The sequence below is a fragment of the Barbus barbus genome (assembly GCF_936440315.1).
Source record: "Barbus barbus genome assembly, chromosome: 28".
Lineage (NCBI taxonomy): Eukaryota > Metazoa > Chordata > Actinopteri > Cypriniformes > Cyprinidae > Barbus > Barbus barbus.
In genome coordinates, this window is record NC_136756.1 from 28587236 (window position 1) to 28607696 (window position 20461).

The window sequence follows — 20461 nt, forward strand, 5'->3', positions numbered from 1 at the left end:
TAACCAAGAAAATACCCCGTACTGACCTGCTGGTATTTTTAACTCCAATTAGTAATATTTAGGCTGTGTAATTTAAAATATTTAAAGGCAATTTGATAAATCACAGAAATGTTTTCCATATGCATTGGGGTTATTTCTCATAATCCCAATAAACATATAAATACACATATTAAATAGTGAAGACATCTCATGAAAGTTATTGTTGTCATTTGATTTGATTTTGACATTTCATATTATCATTTCATATGCAACCACATACTTTTTGATCACTTTTAAGTAATTTACCATAAGAAATGATAGCTGCACTAAAATACAATTTGCACAAAATAAGCAATTAAAATTTCAGTAATTAAAAACTTGATTCACAATGTGTTATTTTACTATCATTGATATTAAATTATATTTCTATTAATATTTTGAATTAGTTTTCATATTTTGCATGTTCATTTTAGTTCAATATTTATTATTTTTGTTGGTTTTATTATTTTTTGTTTATAGTTTTTATTTATATTTATTTAAGTTTTAGTTTTATTATTTTAATACTTAAACGAAATGAAAATAAGACATGGTGCCTTGAAAACTAGCTGAAATAAAGTTTTATATATATATAATTTATATAATTTCAAGTACAAAAAAGTTTTATGACCTTTAGTTTTAGTTCATTTTGGTTAACTTGGGGCATGTTAACTAGATTTTGGTAGGCCAATAACTTTTTTTTAAATATATATATATTTTTTCTTTTCAGTGTACAACATGTGGCAGGTCTGTACCGGATTCTCTGTTCAGAGGAGTTTCACTTGAGAAAATGTGAAATTCTGTGAGTCACTTCTTGGTAATTTCACAGCATGGCACGTGTCTGTTCTGGCAGCTAGTGCCCCGGAGTGTAGTGAAAGAGGCGGGTTTCGACCACAATGGATTTTACCGCTGATTGGACGATTAGCCTCTGACGTCAAGGACGGCGGTCAAATCAGTTCAAATGCGCAAAACGCGCTGACCAATCAGAGTCCGCTGCTCTTCACTCAGTGGGCGTGTCTAAGGACTTTTCTCGACGTGATCAGGCGCTTCACCGGTATTTCAGAGTTTAACCGCCGGCAGACGACAGTGTTCTCGTGTTATTTATTTATTTATTGATTTATTGTCGGAGACTTATTATTTTCAAGATGTTGTGCCTGTGCCTTTATGTGCCTGTCCATAATTCAGATCAAATCGAGGTGGATTATTTTGAATCGAACGGATTACCGTCTGAACTGAAGTCGCTGAAGTCTCTCAGTGTGCTTCTCCCGTCGCAGGAGTTCTCTACATATCGAAAATGGAGGAAGGTAAGACAATACACAAATCTAGATATTTTTTCACTGTGATGTAAAGTCGTTAAACCGATTAAACTAAAAAGTAGTTTACTTATTTAATTTAGAAACTACACATTTTTGAGGCATGACGCTTCCTCTTCCTGCGCGCGCGCTTCAGTTGACCATATATGGAGTTTCCGAGAACGAAACCTAAAAGAGCGCATTTTTATTGGTATCGACTAATTAAAGTGCGTCAATAATGTGCTATATTGTTTAATCAGATCAATACCATGGTACTGTAACTCATACTTTATACTTGAATGTCGTTGTCCTTGTCCACTGCTGGTTATACTCTGTATAATTGTGTATGTGACAAATAAAACTCTTGAATCTTGAATCTGAAGGCTGTATGGTGCCCCTAGCGGTGAGAATACATGTTCCTATAAGTGCCAGTGATTAATATTATTATTTGAACGAGGTTTTTAATTGTGTCTGTAATCTGATCTGCACGGTTTCTCATGTAATAAGACTCTCTCATTTGCCAGGTGTTGGCATTAACACTTACTGATTGTGCAATAATGCATTGGATATTCTCACACTTTCTTTTCTCTTCACAGAAAAGCATGAAAACTGAAGAGAGAGCGCATGATGGACAGCTGGACTTTGAAGAGTTTGTTCACTACCTCCAAGACCACGAGAAAGACCTGAAGCTTGTCTTTAAAAGCCTGGATAGAAAGATTGCTGGTATTATACCTTAATGCAATGCTTAAGACTTATAAACCCGTAACTTGGTGATTTTAAAACAGCTGACATTGATTATTTGTTCCATATCAGGTCAAGTGAACGCCAATGATATTGTGAACTCTCTGCGAGATCTTGGCGTCCATATTTCCCTCCAGCAAGCGGAGAGAGTCCTTCAAAGGTGAAATATCGTTTGAATAAAAAATGGACAGTACTGCAATGATGTTTTCTGGTTGGGATTTGACTAATAATATTCACAGTGACGTTTTAAGTCTTAAAACTGCTGTCATTTATTCTAATTTTCACTGTTTGACTGACACGCTCAATGAAAAGTTATCAAATAATTACTTTTTTATTGCTTTACGATAAAGTTTTATTAATTTGAAAGTATTTTTATTGCATTATTAATTTTAATTCTACTCGTATATTTTTTTAACCTTTCGTGACTGTATAAACACAGTGACCTCTTGATCGCTTTATCTCTGAATGGACTGAGTCACAGCTTTGTTGGAAGTTTTTATGATTTCTTAAATTTATTGTAAAGCGCAGAACTAATTTACAGGCTCTAAATGATCTTCTTTTTGTCCCGTTTCCCTCACGCAGCATGGACAAAAATGGCACAATGACTATTGACTGGAACGAATGGAAGAAGTATCCCACATTACAGCCTGCTGAAAACATTCCCGAAATCATCCTGTACTGGAAACACTCGACTGTAAGCATTTTCTCACACAAACCCTGCACTCAGTCCAAATCCTTCAAAACCACAGACAAAGCTTATTTAGTAAAAGCTGCTTTATTCATGTCGACTGCAAAGTGACATTAATATAATAATCTGATTATGTCTACTTGGAATGATTCAGATTCCTTAAAATGTGCATAAATTAGGCTGGTTTGTGTTTTAGGATGGGTTCAGAGCGTAGGCCTGGTATATGGTTGATTACAGTCTTAACGTGACTGCCTAAAATATCTCCAGTCCCACTGGAACACCGTGATCTAGGACAGGGTCCAATTTAATAGGTATAACCTTGCAGCTACTAAATCTTAACTAGTCTGTCTCCAGAGCATCCTTCTATTAATACAGCTGCCAGAGTTTGTGCATAAATCCATCCATTAAAAATGCAAATCAAATGTCAGAGCAGTGAAATTAAGCCAGGACTAACTGTCCCTCCAGTTCAACACCATATGCAACAATTCTCGTTGACACTCGCAATTAGATGATTTTGAGACTTTGTGCAGTTTAGTATCACGACCTACTTCAGATTCTTATTGAACTGCGGTTTAAACCGGACTGCGGCCTTTGTTCTCACGAGGCCAGCGAGACGGACTTGGAAATCTGATGCAATGTGCACGAGTTTGCATTAGTTTGTAAAGTCCACAATGGATTTTTTTTTGGCTGAAACGGCACATTGGTGCCCTAAAAACACGCAAACCAGGTTTTTGGCAGCATCACTGGTCGGGTCAAGACAACTCTGACGCACATGCTGTTGCTGCCAAAGCCGTTGCACTTTAGTTCTCTTGCAGTTGACAGTTGCACTTATGTGAAATACTACACTGCAAAAAAATCTGGTGTAGAAATTTAGACCCAGAAATTGCTAATGCGTTTCACATATGATTACAAAGAAATAGCAAGTAACACACTGAATTAAAAGTGAAATTTAAGTAGAAAGACAAAAATAATTTGGTTATTTTTGGTAAAACGTACTGGAATTTGTTTTATTTATAACTTAGACTTAAATTTTTAAAAATATTTTCACTTAAATGTTTAGTCAATTTGGCAACTAATTACAACGACTTGGCATTTAACACATTGAATTAAATGTCAAATTAGACTGAATTAGTGTATTCTTCTAAAACGCACTCAATCTTTTTTTACTTTTATACACTTAAAATGATTTTTGTTCAGAAATTACTAGTAAATTTCACAAATTAAGAAAAGGCAAGTAACGCATTGAATGAAATATAGAATTTGTAAGTAGAAAAGTTTTATTTGTTTTATATTTTGTAAAAAAATCCAATAATATTATTTACAACTTAAACAATTTTTACGCTTTTTTTTTGTTCATTTTCACTAGTAAATTTCACAAATGACAAACTAGCTCATTAATTTTGTATTAATCAATTAAATGTGAAATTAGACTGAAATGGTGTTTCTTGTGCAAAAAGAGATGATTATAGTATGATTTCTAACTTATAAATAATGTTTTAGAATGTAGCTGCGTTTACTGAAAACAGTGCTTGACGGATGCCTTTATATTGGCTCATTATGTCCTGTGTTTATTGTCAGTTGTCTTTAACCATGTCGGTGATCTGTTTGTTTGCAGATCTTCGATGTGGGAGAGAACATGATGGTCCCAGATGAGTTTACCTCAGAGGAGCACATGACGGGGATGTGGTGGAGACATCTGGCCGCCGGTGGAGGAGCTGGAGCCGTTTCCCGAACTTTCACTGCTCCGCTCGACCGGCTCAAAGTCCTCATGCAGGTACAGCGATGCACACACCTTAGAATTACCTGCAAAACAGCCCAAAGTCACTGAAGGGTGAATAGAACTACATCCGTGTTACATCTTGTGTGTTTTTATGCTATATTAAAACAATAAAGCCATCCTTTTCTTGAGTTATTCATTTAATGGTGAAGGTTTTTTACTAAATCCCAACCTCAGTGTTCTCTATAGACTGAAGGAGGTTTTATTTACACAAGCATTTCCCTTTAAGTGCAAACTGGTTTCCTAACCATATGGTCTTTCAGGTTAAATTTGAACAATTGGTTTTGTTTCCCAAGAGTCATAATAGGAGTTAATCAGTATCATAAATGTATGTTCCAGTGAAAGGATCTGGACTCTGAATAGTTATACAGTCCAGTCAGGCGAGGAGTTGGTCAGATAGGAGATAGCGTTTGACGTTGTCACGGCCAAGCGATAGTGAAGATCTGTGTCATGTTTACGTCAGCTGTTACTCAAACGGACTTTGATAGTTCAGTGATTTGCGCCAAAACCTTTTACCTACATTCTCCCAAATCTTCATCTTTGCTCTAGTTTTAATTGAATGTGTCCGTCTGAAATCATGGAAGTATGATTTATCTGTTAATACTGACACACTAGTCTAATAAACCCATGTTGTTGGCTCTTCTGTTGTAGGTGCATGGAGCTCATGGAAACAATATGTGTATTATGAGTGGTCTCGCCCAGATGATCAAGGAAGGAGGGATGCGTTCCTTATGGAGGGGCAACGGCATCAATGTCATCAAAATCGCACCCGAGTCCGCCCTCAAATTCATGGCTTATGAGCAGGTAAGAGACCAGAACTGATGCACTTGTTTTGTAAGGGATACGATTTTCTGACCTGAGAAGCATAATGAAGAAAAATTGCTACGTGTTCAATGCAATTCCAAAATTAAATGTTTGAATTCAAAGAAACGGGTTTATTATTTTCAACTAAAAACCCTCAAATATATTTTCATTACTTCAAATTAAAATTAATAACTGAAAACTGAATAATTGAAGTAAAATATAGAAATTTTTTTTTTTTTCAAAGTTGAAATGCTAAAATACTTTCAAATTGAACTAAAACTTAATAAAACCTAAAAGAATAAACCCATTAAAAACTAAAACAAAACCTATTAAAAATATATATTAATGGATATTTTACTAAAAATTATAACTAAAAAGATTAAGAAATGCAAACAAATAAAATTTAATTCTAAAATCCAAAAATAAAAAGTAATTCAAAATATTAACAAACTGTAATAGTATATCAATAGTACTAAAATAGCATGGCAAGGAACGTGATAAAGATTAGTAATTTACTGTTTTATAAATTATTATACTTTTTTATTTATTTTTTATTGCTATAATACAGTATTGCAATTGTAATATTTATTTTTGTATAGATTATCACAATTGTTATTTTTCTTGTATAGTCAAATTGAATGGGGGGGGGCAGGCTTTCCTTTTCTGTTCTTAGCTGATCACATGCTTGCTTTATGTATAAATGTCACTCATTAAATGAATCACTCTTCTTTGTCAGATCAAACGGCTGATGGGAAGCAGTCAGGAAACTCTGGGGATCACTGACCGCTTTGTAGCAGGTTCCCTGGCAGGAGTCATCGCCCAGAGCACCATCTACCCCATGGAGGTGCGTTTTACACCATTTTAGTGGAAAAATAGGTCTTAAAGATTTTATTTAGTTGCTATTTTAATTTGTATCTCAGAAAATTTAGCTGGCATGATGTTAGAAATCAAACCTCTCAATGGTCCTCTGTTCAGGTTCTCAAAACCCGTCTGGCGTTGAGAAAGACTGGCCAGTACAAGGGCATCTCAGACTGCGCCAAACAGATCCTGAAGGGCGAGGGAGTGTCTGCGTTCTACAAAGGCTACATCCCCAACATGCTGGGCATCATCCCGTACGCTGGTATCGACCTGGCCGTCTATGAGGTGAGCAGAGGAACTCAAACTAAAACAATCGCAGCTGCTGTGGTCACTCGCCAGCAGAAAGAGCTCACTTTATTTCCTCGTTTGCTCTTGATAGACGTTAAAGAACAGTTGGCTCCAGCGCTATGGGACGGAGAATGCGAATCCGGGTGTGTTTGTGCTGCTAGCCTGCGGTACGGTTTCCAGCACGTGTGGCCAACTCGCAAGCTACCCGCTGGCTCTCATACGAACACGCATGCAGGCGCAAGGTGAGTTACATGCTTCATGTATATTTATATTATTTAATACACTTTATTTTCTATGTCAATACATTTTTTTTTTACACATAATACATTTAGAATTCATTGAATGCATATTAATTTATTGGTTTAATTATATTTAAAGTTCAAGAAAATCCACTGTTAAAAATTCAATTAATGCATGATTTTTCCAAGTTGATGATAATCGTTCTCAATATTGACCAAAATAATTATGATTTTACTATAATCAAGCAGCCCTAGTTTATGGTGCCTTTTAATGCATGCATTTACTAAATATTGCTTTATTTCTGCAGCTGCGGTTGAAGGCGCAGCTCAGGTCTCGATGAAAGGACTCTTCCAGCAGATCATGAAGACCGAGGGCCCCATGGGTCTCTATCGGGGCCTGACCCCAAACTTCCTGAAGGTCATCCCGGCCGTCAGCATCAGCTACGTGGTGTACGAGCACATCAAGTCGACGTTAGGCGTGCAGTCAAGATGAGGCCGTGAAGAACAGACACGAAGCATGAATCTCTAGGCTTTGAACCTTGAGGTGTGGAGGACATCTCATTCTGTGAATGTGAGCGAGGACGAGGATGCTGCTAACAAACATCTCATTATTTATTTAGTCTTCTAGAACGGTAAAGAAAGAAGTTTGGAAGCTGAAATCAGGGACCAACGATTTTCGATTTCCTGTGACCTCTGTGTGTGTGTGTGTGTGTGTGTGTGTGTGTTTGTGTTTGATCATATACATGTAAAGTGCCACTGCGAGGAGTCGTCGAGAGCTGTTATGATGCAGTCAGGCAATGCAATTCAATCAACACTACAAACTACTGTCAAATGCATTATTTCATGCTGATTGAAGTTGCACTGTCCGTTTCTTACTAAAGCTGCTTTATATTGACTAAAGTAATGTATTTTATAACCAGATATTTATTTATGTTGTGGCATCTGAGAGTTTAATGAATGTGTTGCACGGTCTCTGAGTTTCAGAAGCCAGTGTTTTTGTGTTTTTTGGTATTTTGACTGCTGTCTAATTTAAACTTAATTGTGGTTATTTTAAATCAGCACACTGTTGTTCTTACCACTTTACTTTGCCTTAATATAATATCTGGTTGATTTGAAGAAGAATGCACTTTAATTGCTTTAGTCAATTGTGGATGTAATGAAATGACTGTAAATGTTGTCAGAGGGTGCGAGTGTTTTGTTATGGGGACCATATGTTTGAGTAATAAATGCACATGAAATGCTTACTTGCAGTATTGGGGGTTTTGAGTACATTAATTTCAACACATAAATGCACAGATTTGTGTTTGTATCTGAAGGACTGGAAACTGCTTTAAGGTGGATGTTCTGGTGGATGAGTGATTCAAGTATGTTCCAGATTCTCATTGAAACAGCATTTGTTTCTGAGTGGTTCTTATTTTAGTTTGGTTTTAGATCTTTTTTTTTTTTTTTTTTTTTAAATTAATAAATACCTTAAATGTAATTTAATTTTTTCAATAAAAATTTAATATTCATAGTATATCGTCTTTCGTATTTGATTTTTAGAAATGCTTCCAAATTTTATATAATCTACAAATGTGTCACTAAAATGATTATTTAATATTAAAAATGACTCCATTAAATTTAACAATTTGATACATTGTATTTTGCATCATGTAATTTGCATGAACTGGCAAATTACAGACCCATTTCAAATCTTCCGTTTATGTCTAAAATTTAGAAAAAGTTGTGTCTGCTCAATTGTACTCCTTCTTACAAAAAAAATGATCTCTATGAAGAATTTCAGTCAGGTTTCAGGCCTCACCATAGTACAGAAACTACACTTGTTAAAATGACAAATGACTTGCTTCTTGCTTCAGACCAAGGCTGCATCTCATTGCTAGTATTACTTGATCTTAGTGCTGTGTTCGACACTATATACCATGACATACTCATAGATCGATTACAAAACTATACTGGTATTCAAGGGCAGGCTTTAAGATGGTTTAGATCCTACCTGTCCGATCGCTGCCACTTTGTTCATTTAAATAGGGAGTCATCTCAATTATCACCAGTAAAGTATGGAGTACCACAAGGATCTGTCCTAGGTCCTCTGCTATTTTCAATATACATGTTGCCCCTTGGTAATATTATTAGAAAATACGGGATTAGTTTTCATTGTTATGCTGATGATACTCAACTATATATCTCAACAAGACCAGATGAAACTTCTAAACTATCTAAACTTCTAAACTATCTAGATTGTGTAAAAAATGTAAAAGATTGGATGACCAATAATTTCCTCCTATTAAATTCAGATAAGACAGAGATATTACTTATTGGACCAAAAAACAGTACACAGAATCTCTTGGATTACAATTTGCAACTAGATGGATGTACTGTTACGTCCTCTAAAGTCAAAAATCTGGGTGTTATATTAGACTGCAACTTGTCCTTTGAAAATCATATTTCCCATGTTACAAAAACAGCATTCTTCCATCTTAGAAACATTGCCAAGCTTTGAAACATGCTCCCTGTTTCTGATGCAGAAAGCTAGTTCATGCATTCATGACCTCTAGACTGGACTATTGTAATGCACTGCTAGCTGCTTGTCCTGCATCTTCAATAAACAAGCTACAGATAGTCCAAAATGCAGCGGCTAGAGTTCTTACCAGGTCAAGAAAATATGATCATATTACCCCAATTTTACAGTCTCTGCACTGGCTACCTATTAAGTTCTGTATCATTTACAAAATATTATTACTTGCCTATAAGGCCCTAAATGGTTTAGCTCCTGCGTACCTAACATGTCTTCTACCACGCAAAAAAAAAGCGCTATACAAATCAACTTGAATTTAATTTAATTTAATTGAATACATGTGTATACTAGAAGCATTGTGAAAACATTGATTAAACATGAATAATGTTTTAATTTATTTTGGAAATTGCACAAAATTATAAAACTAAAAAAAAATTAAACTAAATACTATATGTCTGTATGTGTGTGTATATATATATAATGCATGCTACAAAAACAATTGTTTAATATTTAAAATATTAATAATTGAAGATGTTTTCATTAATTCTGGAAATTGCACAGTTATAAAACAAAAAGTAACTAAAAACTGTACTATATATATATATGCATGCTACACTTTAAAATCTGCTGATGCCTTTCTTACATAATCTGGTGAAATAGCTAATATTATATTTCACCATCTGACCTATGTACACAAGATTACGGGTTGAGTCCTAGTTAGATTTGACCTGGTATCTGAACAGTTACATGGATCATATCTCTGTAACAGAGTATTTCATGCAGGGCTGCCATCTGCAGCTCAAATCACTGCACGACATTAGCATTTTACTTTTTACATTTAAATGTAAATTTGAACGATATTTTACCTTTTATTTTTATTTAATTTTACCATGTTTAATTGAATAAATATAAACCACGTGGTTCTAGAACAATTAATATCTAAAAGAGTTGTATTTTGAAAGTGACTTTTATTTTGAAGTCTAATCTTACTGACCGCACAGACCCGGAAATTTCGGAGTAATAAAAACATACGATTTCATCTTTAAAATGGTTTACTTTATGTAATTATGAGTACACACAGAACAGTACTTGTATATATATAGCTATGTTTTAAGTGTTGTTAATATATGTTTTGTTTATAAGGCGCAGGATGTTTAAATCAGGCTGTTTAGTGCGAACTGCTCATATCATTCTGACCTGGCTCACGACTTTAGTCCTGTTTCTGCATAACACAGGTATATTCCTTCTTTAATCAGTGTGATTTCATTATGTGTGTGTGTGTATTCAGATCTATTTCATGTGTAGTTGTGCTCATAAGTTTACATACCCCTTGGAAAATGTTAATAATTGAAACAAAATAAGAGGGATCATTTTATTTAGTGCTGACCTGAATAAGCTGTTTCACATAACAGATGTTCACATATACTCCACAAGACAAAATAATAACAATAAAAATGACCCTATTCAAAAGTTTACATACCCTTGAATGTGGGGTGAAAACTTTTGAACAGGATGATGATTTCTAAATTCTTCTCATTTTGTTTAACAATCATATTTTTCATTTAGTACTGGACTTCAGAAGCTACAAAAATACTTACATGTTTCCCAGAAGATAAAATAAGTACAATTTACCCTTGATCATCCAAAAAAATGTACACCCTCTTGTTTAATGCATCGTGTGGCCTTCTTGAGTACATGTTTTCACTTTATATAATAGTTATGCATGAGTAGTTTTAAAATTACAGTCACTTTTGGAAAGGGTTCAAATATGCAGAATAGGCATAATGCATGAATAGGGTCATTTTTATAAATTCAGTTATTATTTTGTCTTGTGGAGTACATGTGAACATCTGTTATGTGAAATAGCTTATTCAGGACAGCACTAAATAAAATGATCCCTCTTATTTTGTTTCAATTATTAACATTCTGGAAGGGGTATGTAAACTTATGAGCACAACTATATATATTTACATATTAAAAAGAAATGTTAAAACTCACGTTGTTGTGCAGATCTTCGTAAGTGTCAGGAGAGAGGAGATCTGGTGCAGCCTGTGGTGTTCATCTCTGTGGTTCTGCTCTCTGTGCTGCTGTACTTCACTGTGTCTCTGATGGATCCTGGGTTTGTTCTGTCTGACGGCGACGCAAAGGTAGGCATGACATGTCTAAGATCATATCATACTCAGATAATAACTGTCTAATACAGGCTGGACTCTTTTAGGGAGCGTCAGTGGACAATAATGAAGAACTGGAGAAGATGATTCCTCAAGATCACAGTTCATTAAAGCAGCGCCGCTGCGGATACTGCTTTTTACTGGTACTGCGATAACCTAAACTCTCCTTTTGCTCTACGATAAACTGACGTTTCTGTGTTTCTTCCAGTAAAATCTGTTCTTCTTGTTTCTCTTTGTACGTGAACCAGCAACCGATGAGGGCCAAGCACTGTAACATGTGTAAGCGCTGCGTGAGGCGTTTTGACCATCATTGTCCCTGGATAGACAACTGTGTTGGGGAGAGGAATCACAAATGGTTCCTGCTGTACCTGTGTGTGCAGTTTGTTGCTGTATCTTGGGGTTTACAGGCTTCATGGTGAGTCTGAACAGAGCATGCATATGCATTTTTTTTAAACTTGATTTGTTATTTGATTGGATTGCCAGATCATTTTTTTCATAAATATGTCTTAACACAAAAGTAACATATTATAAACATATTTCAATGTTTATAATATGGGTCCCAAGTTGGACCCAGCCTGTGAATTAAACAGGTCATGACAATGTTCTGTCTGAAATATTGTGCATTGCATAATGCAGTTTCACATACTATATGTATTATGTATTATGTTTCAAATTGGGCTCTGGGGACCCCCAGGGGCCACAAAGAAAGTCTCTAGAAAATAAAAAGTATGTAAATAATATATATATAACAAACTGACTAAACACATTTGATTAAACTGAAAAAAATGTATTAAAATAAATCAAATTTCATTCAAATAAATTACCAAATAAATATAATTAAATTAATAAAATTTTATTAAATAAACCAAATGTGATTAAACATAAATACATAACAATAAACAAATCATAAAAAATATAATTAAAATTAAAATAACCAATAATTAAAAATAACTAAATAAATGTGATAAAAATAAATATTTTGTAATAATAAATAAACACATTTAATTAAAACAAATACAGTTTGACTTGAAAACATACATTAAATACATAAATAATAAAAAAGATGATAGAATGTGATTAAAATAAATAAAAATTATTCAAATAACTAAACGTTTTATTGAAATAACTAATAAACACATACATTTTGATTAAATTACATTTTATTTAAATAAATAAATTAATGTGATTAAAAGAAATAACTATTTTATTAAAATATTATTTATTCAAGTCATATTTTATTTATTTATTTATGCATTTAACAGTATTACAATGTGTAGAAAAAAAGACACGTTAAGTAACAGAAACTAAATATTTTAAAAATAATATTTTTCCCATATTTACAATATTATTTTTTCACAGTAATAATTGGTTCTTTATTCATGAAATAAGTTTACTGCAGTATATACTGTAAAACATACAGTAAGCAATGCTTTAGCTTTATTGATCTCACAGGAGCAATTCATTAAGCTGATTTGCACTGTTCCCTCATTACACTCTCGACTCTATTGATCACATTGAGATGTTTATCAGTTAACGCCGAGATGCTGTGAAATACTGATTATTCACAGTTCAGTTGGGTTCAGAGGAAGCAGATTTCTAATGCATTAATTGCACTATGAGTTAACCTGAAGCGTGCATGTTTAAGGTCCGGCGTCGTCTCTGCACCCACCTGGCAGCAGTGGTTTGCTCAGAACGGACTCGTGCTCGCGGCGTTTGCCTTGACGGCTGTGTTTTCGGTGGTCGTGCTGCTCCTGCTGTGCATTCACCTGTACCTGGCCTCGGTGAACAGCACCACCTGGGAGTTCATGTCACGCCAGCGCATCCTGTACCTCAAACACTGCGACTCGGAGGAGAACCCGTTCGACAGAGGACTCATCTGCAACCTGTGGCACTTCTGCTGCGTCTGCGGGACGGTAGCATGGGAGAGGATCTACATCAGACACACTAACGGGACTGTATGACTGCATTTCAACAAGGAAAAGTGTAGCGTTCAGAACACTGGCTGTTTTATTGAGCTCTTCAGAGCGTCTCTTTAGACCCAACATCCAAGGTATTTTATACTAGAGCTGGGCACAATTTATCGATTTATCACAAGAGTTTTGTGAACGCTGGATAAAATCAAAAGCTGAGAAAACTTAAAAAGTTTAAGGAGATTTTTTGAGATTGTTTTCAGTTTATACAACAAAAAGCTGGTTGCCTTAAACTCTCAAGTTTTCTCAAATGTTGATTTATTACAGTGTACATAATATATGTATATATTTAAGAAAAAATATGTTATGTTTATATATTAAATATATTTATATTAGTGCTGTTAAAATAAATATACACACTACACACATATATTATTTACACAAAAACTTTTATTTTGGATGTGATTAATCGTTTGCACTAATTTATATATAATTTAAATTATATGCATATAAATATATACATGTAAATAATTTCTAAATATATCCTGTATGCGTGTCTTTATATATACATTATAAATATACACAGTACACATATATTATGTAAACAAACTTTTATTTTGGATGCGATTAAATGTTGCCCAGCATTAATTTTTACTTACTTACTTACACTGATGTGATTATTTTCATCATGTTATGTAGTAAACCTGCAGGGAATATGTACAATATCTACTTGACTAATTAATTAGGCCATTAATCATCTCGTGCCACAATTACTGGGTGTTTGGTGTTAAGAGAAGGATGTTTTTGGTCTGTTTTCTACTCATTTGTTGCATAATGCATATCTGTTAATCAGGGACGGTTTGTAAAGTTCACAAGTGTTTCAGTTAAACCTTGCTTTTTTATTGGTTTAAGTTAATTTTATATGTGACTAAATAAACTTTTGCACACAATGTTTATTGACTCACTAATGAATGAGTCAGAATTCAAGTTCCCAGAAACATTGCAAGGACATTAATAAAACAGTCCATGTTTTTTCTTTGTGCACAATAAGTATTAGCATAGCAGTTGAGCCACTGATGTCACATGGACTGTTTGACCAATCTGGGACTGGGAGTATTTCAGTTGCGTTGGTGTCTATGCAGGGGCAGAGAGCTCTCAGATTTAATCAAAAATATCTTAATTTGTGTTCAGAAGACGAACAAATGTCTTACGGGTTTGGAACGACGTGAGGGTGAATAATTATTGACAGAATTTTCATTTTGGGGTGAACTATCCCTTTAAACACAGTCCTGTGTGTTTCCTTCAGAACCATTTTATCTACATTCAGGTGACATGTTATGAGAGCCTCGTTGAAATACCACCCTTTTTGTAGCGGTTCCAAGCCCCGCCCCCACCGGCGCCGGCCAATCAGAGAGCGGGTCCGGAGACTGACGCCGCGCTCGGCGGGTTGTTCTGGAAGGGGCGGAGCTCATTTTTCGAGCTCGTGCGGGGCGCGTTCTGTCCGAAAGAGCGCGTGAGAATCTGCGTTCGTTGCCTCGCGGTAAGTTTGTGCGGAGCAGCGCTCGTTTCTGTTCTTGTCCTGTCTCCAGAAACCGAGTTCAAGGAGGACGATCTTCTACCTCAAAAACCTCAGCGCTTGATTCTCACTGAAAGCTCCTCTCGTCGTGATCAGTGGAATCATGTCTGCCTCAGCGGCTAAAGTCAGTAAAAAGGAACTGAACTCGAACCACGACGCAGGGGACGAGACTTCGGGTAAGCAAGAACAATCGGCGGCCATTTTCACTTTCTCTTCTGTCTCAAGCGGGGTTTTAATCGCTATTATCGCTAGTTAATTAGCAGCGGCTCGTGTGTGACTCGTTTCTGTAGACTGTGGCGAGGTGCGTGGGTCTGGTAGGATGTTTTCGGAGGAACGGCGGAGGCCATGTTTGATTTCTGGACTGCTCGCGCCACAAAGCCCTGTTTAGGACGCGCAGAAAAACCGTTGCATTTCAAAAAAATAAAGCGCGGGAGTTTCTTTTATTCGAGCAGCTAACGGATTTTTCAAAGGAACGCGTGCATCTAAAGCGCGTGAAACACGCGGAACGGAAGCGTCCGCGCTGCTTTATTGTTGTTGTGCTTTAGCCTAGCCAAAGCCACGTCTCCGCCATGATGTAGCACGGGCTAATGGTTGTTTATGCACTTTAATCGGCGAATGGTGGTGGAAACGAACGCTGTAGCGACTTTAAACGCGTTCAGGTGGTTTCGTGGCGGAAGCAGGTGCCGCGCGATTCCGTTCACATTTAAACCACGCGGCATTAGCGCGGCTCCCTCGGAGGGAAATACATACACATTCACGTCACAGAAAATGTACAGATAATAATACGGATTATTCGAAGGAATTATGCATAGAATGCGATATTTATAAATCTTTAAATTCTACTTTATTCGTTGGAAAGCGCGTAAATTGGTAATAAAAGTATTTTAGCGTATGTTGTGCTAGTTTGTTATTGTTTTTAACACTGTTTTCTTGTTTAGAAAAAGAGCAGCAAGAAGCCATCGAGCACATCGATGAAGTACAGAATGAAATCGACAGGTATGTTGAAATCCATGCTTTAAGAGAATTAATGCTTGGGAATAGATATGAAGTAGTTTTTTCTTTCTCATCTTGTCCAGACTGAACGAGCAGGCCAGTGAGGAAATTCTCAAAGTCGAACAGAAGTACAACAAACTTCGCCAGCCGTTCTTCCAGAAGAGGTCAGAACTCATAGCCAAAATCCCCAACTTTTGGGTCACAACATTTGTCAACCACCCACAAGGTAAGATCGTTTGCAAACTGTTATTACACCATTTAATTGTAATGTTCAGTTATTATTTGATTTAATATTATTATTTGATATAGTCTCAGCTCTTCTTGGGGAGGAGGATGAGGAGGCGCTTCACTATCTGACCAGAGTAGAAGTGACAGAGTTTGAAGACATCAAATCTGGCTACAGAATAGATTTTGTAAGTGTGGTAAAATGGATTTTCATGGCTTAGAGCTTTTGTGTTTCCATAACTCACCCTCTCTTTTCCCTCGCCTTTTAGTATTTCGATGAAAACATGTATTTTGAGAACAAAGTCCTCTCCAAAGAAATTCACCTGAATGAAAGTGGAGACCCAACCTCAAAGTCTACAGAGATCAAATGGAAACCAGGAAAAGTATGTATGGTGTTTATTATTAAAGAGTTGTTTGCTCTGTGACCGAGTTTGTAATGCGATTCTTTTCTTCTTTTGCAGGACCTCACAAGTCGGTCCAGTCAGACACCGAGTAAAGCGGGCAAGAAGAGGCAGCATGAAGAACCTGAGAGTTTCTTCACCTGGTTTACTGATCACGCTGATTCAGGGGCAGATGAGTTGGGCGAAGTCATTAAAGATGACATCTGGCCAAATCCTCTTCAGTACTACTTGGTGAGACTTGCACTCCCATCTGGAACAACATCTATATACAAACGAAAAGCTTTAAAAATATTCAGATTAAGCTCATGGTCCTAGCGGTAGGTTTGTATTTGGTTTTAGAAAGTTTCCATTCCAGTCATTTAAATTATGTGGTTGAACAATTCTTCTAGTTTATGCAGCTGAATGGAAATTGAGTCATTAATTTGCATTTCAAACCCCAACAGGTTCCAGACATGGAGGATGAGGAAGGTGAGGATGATGAGGAAGACGAGGAAGGTCTGGATGATATTGATGAAGAGGGAGAAGATGATGGAGAGGAAGATGAGGATGATGATGGAGAGGTATGTAACCAATTCTTTTAATACTAATGGTCTTATGAAGATTTGGTGTTTTCTCGTGCTAGAATTGCTTTTCTTTGTGACAACAGTTTGTTGTCCATCCCTTTTCCAACGAGTTCTTGAAATTATAAAAAGTGTCAAGTATTGTTCCTCAAACTATTCAAATATTATGTCGATCAAAACAGCTTCTAAATTGAAAAAATCACCCATTAATTGTTTTTTTATATGTATTGCAGGATGATGATGGCGAGGATGACTGAAGCTGAAATAGAGGAATATTATCCACATTTCCCCAGTCCTGTTTCCAAATTGCTTCTTTGGCTTTTTTGTTGTTTTTTGGGGAGCAAGATGCTTCCTTTTCCTGTTTTTTGGTTTTGAGCTCCATCTTTCCTCTATCCTGAACTTGCCATGTTGAAGTCCCCCGAACAGACTCAAAATAAACTGCAAAATCTTGCCGACATGGCATCTACCATCTCAATTTCCAAATGCATTTCGAGGTAATAAGCAAAACACTGTAGTTATCGGCCGCACGTCGTCTGGAGTAGACTTGCGAAGTGTTTTTTATTATTATAAGTATATATGTACAAATATGTATGATTTCATCCTGTTAAAGATTTGTGGTTAATTGATCAGAAGCCATGGTGCGCAGTGATCTGCTAGCTCTAGCGTTCTCCACCGTTTTGTTACTTTATTCTTGGTGTTTAAACCCTTCATGGTTTAATCTGCAGATAGACAGCAGTAGTGAAATCCTCTTGTAACCATGTCTGTTCAGGAGGGCTGAGGAAAAGAGGGTATGTGGGCACCATCGTTGAGTCTTTGATTTTTATCTTGTCTTGATTTATAGACATGCACCAGATTTGAAATGGATTACATTTTTGATAAAATAAAATATTAAAAGGAGTCAAATCATGCTTGTAAATTTTTCCCCTCGTAGCCTCAACGAACTTGCAGTGGCACAGTCGAGTTTAAATAAAACACCGTGTTTGGGATTCATCCAGTTACAAAGAATGCAATAAAGGTTAAAATTGTGTTTTAAAGTCAACGGGAAGCCATATTTCACCCTTGGGTCAAGAACAAAGCCAGGCATTCTAGTCAAGTTAAATATCCCCATAAAAATAACTTTATTAAATGGCATGAAGTGTGGTTTGGCTAATCGTCAACTTCTAAAAGATTTTGGTGTCATCAGCAGTGTGGATGCAACGTGTTCCTGCAGAAGTCTGTCAATTATGAGCGCCACAAATGTCTGGTCCGAACCCTCAAACTCTTCTCGGGTCACCGTCTCGGGCCAATCGCTGGGCTGAAACGCCCAACCTACATCAAAGCAAAGAGACATTTTATACTACTTAAACTGACATTTTGGGTTAAAGGAATAGTTCACCCCAAAATAAAATTACTGAGAACATCCACTCCCTCAAGCCATCCACGATGGAGAGGTTTCTTCATCAGATTTGGAGAAATGTAGCATTGCATCACTTGCTCCTCAATGGATGCTCTGCAGTGAATGGGTGCCGTCAGCTGATAAATCACAATCCAAAAGCTGCATGTTTGTAACAAACAAATCCATCATTAAAGATCTTTTTAACTTGAAATAGTTGCTAAAATACAAGTACTCTATTCATAATATTGCTTTCTCCGATGAAAGTGTCATCTCATCTGAACCAGGAGATGCACAGATCAGTTTTATTGGTGGACTGGAGTGGTGTGGATTATTGTGATTTATCAGCTAACCCCGTCACTGCAGAGACACTGATGCAATGCCACATTTCTCCAAATCTGATGAAGAAACAAACTCATCCTAATCTCAGATGACCTGATGAGGAGAACAAGCACATTTTCATTTTAGGGGTGAACTATTCCATCAAATGTACATGAAGGCTGTTTTTTCTTAGCAATGTATTACTTATTGTGCTTTTAAATGCTTACAGTGTCTACAATATTTGAATGCATTTGGTTTGAGTAAACACCGACCCCTCTGAGCACCCACCTAGGTGTGTTTTGCACCGCGGGCAGGTGGCGACGGTCCACGCGTGACCCGGATACCAGGAGAAGCGAGGGTCCGCCGGCCAGTGCTTCAGCACATCTGCTCGCTTCAAAGTCACGACTTCAAACCGGAAGCCCTGCGGATTCTCGAAGAGCTGAACGGAGACGCGCTTCCCTCCGATCGCCGTGTGGTTCCGGTGCGACAGCGCCAGGCGGCTGGGAACGAACCTCAGGTCCGCGTCCTCCGCCACCTCGTGTCCGCAGGAGCGGCACAGCAGCAGCCCGGAACAGCCCAGAGCGAACCGAGCCCAGTCACACCACAGCGCCACGAGCCACAGCGCCGCGGGAAACATGCCGAGAGAAAACAACACTGACTGATGCAGCACAAAACAACACGCGCTTCTAGTTTAACACTCGCTCATATAGAATGCGGATTCATAAAACTGCTGTTTAAAATCGAATTCAAACTACATTTCTAAGAGCCTACAGCTGAAACACAACACAATCAATCTCCTGCTGCTCTGGAGCGACACTCACTGTATGACAGCGCCCCCTGAAGGACGGAAGTAGTACTTTATTAAACACGTGACCCTGGAGCACGAAATTGAGATGCATACATCTGAAATCTGAATAAATAAGTTTTCCACTGATGTATGGTTTGTTATGATAGGAAAATATTTGGCTGAGATACAACCATTTATAAATCTGGAATCTGAGGGTGCAAAAAAATCTAAATATTGATAAAATCTCCTTTAAAGTTGTTCAAATTAAGTTCTTAGCGATGCATATTACTAATCAAAAATGAAGTGTTAATATATTTATGGTAGGACATTTACAAAATATCTTCATGGAGCATGATCTTTACTTAATATCCTAACGATTAAGAAAAATTGATCATTTTGACCCATACAGTGTATTGTTGGCTATTACTACAAATATATATATATATATTTTTTTTCGGTTTGTTTATTACAAATTATAAATGTTGCAATGGAAACTAGCTAATTTTTTTTTTTTTATTAAAATGTATTTTAAGTAAAGAAAATGTTTTTTTTAGGGTTATAGTTTGTTAACTACAATAACTCTTGTTTTTAATTTTCAGTTTTAGTTTATTACAAGTTAAACAAAATGAAAATGAGAAATGGAAATTAGCTGAAATAAAACATTTTTATATTTTATTCACATTTATTTAATTTCAAGCGTTTATTTATGGCTTTAGTTAACTATGATAACCCTGTTTAATGTCCCAATCATATCCTGAAATGCTGGATAAAATATATATTTTTAATTTTTAAAAGGTAGTCACAATTAAGTCCATTTGAAGTGATTTCTTTGGTTCGGTTGCTTTGAATAGATGTCTTTTTTGTCATCAAGTGTTAAACTTCTAATGCAATTTCTCAAATCTGTAATAATTTATATTCTGAATTTTAT

At 36.3% G+C, this 20461-nt stretch overlaps 4 protein-coding genes across 5 annotated transcripts; 3 read left to right on the forward strand and 1 right to left on the reverse strand.

The window, feature by feature from the left end:
* Positions 1 to 1036: 1036 nt before the first annotated feature.
* Positions 1037 to 8218, forward strand: slc25a25a (solute carrier family 25 member 25a). Its single transcript, XM_079383449.1, has 10 exons — positions 1037 to 1319; positions 1904 to 2030; positions 2121 to 2208; positions 2631 to 2742; positions 4352 to 4510; positions 5165 to 5317; positions 6054 to 6161; positions 6293 to 6460; positions 6555 to 6705; positions 7011 to 8218. The coding sequence occupies exons 1-10, from the start codon at positions 1161 to 1163 to the stop codon at positions 7193 to 7195; spliced, it is 1410 nt and encodes a 469-aa protein (XP_079239575.1). The 5' UTR covers positions 1037 to 1160; the 3' UTR covers positions 7196 to 8218.
* A 1983-nt stretch (positions 8219 to 10201) lies between these two features.
* On the forward strand, positions 10202 to 13455 carry LOC306848754 (palmitoyltransferase ZDHHC12-A-like). The gene is made up of 6 exons (XM_079383496.1): positions 10202 to 10234; positions 10361 to 10452; positions 11228 to 11364; positions 11436 to 11531; positions 11637 to 11803; positions 13034 to 13455. Exons 2-6 carry the CDS (start codon positions 10368 to 10370, stop codon positions 13347 to 13349), a joined length of 801 nt encoding a protein of 266 aa, XP_079239622.1. The 5' UTR covers positions 10202 to 10234; positions 10361 to 10367; the 3' UTR covers positions 13350 to 13455.
* Positions 13456 to 14396: 941 nt separating this feature from the next.
* LOC306848561 (protein SET-like) lies at positions 14397 to 19399 on the forward strand. The gene is made up of 8 exons (XM_079383194.1): positions 14397 to 15050; positions 15813 to 15870; positions 15951 to 16093; positions 16177 to 16280; positions 16362 to 16475; positions 16554 to 16724; positions 16937 to 17053; positions 17287 to 19399. Exons 1-8 carry the CDS (start codon positions 14978 to 14980, stop codon positions 17308 to 17310), a joined length of 804 nt encoding a protein of 267 aa, XP_079239320.1. The 5' UTR covers positions 14397 to 14977; the 3' UTR covers positions 17311 to 19399.
* Positions 17572 to 19572, reverse strand: LOC306848562 (uncharacterized protein). Of its 2 annotated transcripts, none has more exons than XM_079383196.1 (2): positions 19019 to 19572; positions 17572 to 18361 (listed from the first exon to the last, which is right to left on the reverse strand). In XM_079383196.1, exons 1-2 carry the CDS (start codon positions 19381 to 19383, stop codon positions 18307 to 18309), a joined length of 420 nt encoding a protein of 139 aa, XP_079239322.1. In that variant the 5' UTR covers positions 19384 to 19572; the 3' UTR covers positions 17572 to 18306. The 2 variants fall into 2 exon arrangements, with proteins under 2 accessions (XP_079239322.1, XP_079239321.1); XM_079383195.1 differs by having other exon boundaries at positions 18144 to 18361; positions 19035 to 19572.
* Between the last annotated feature and the right edge of the window lie 889 nt (positions 19573 to 20461).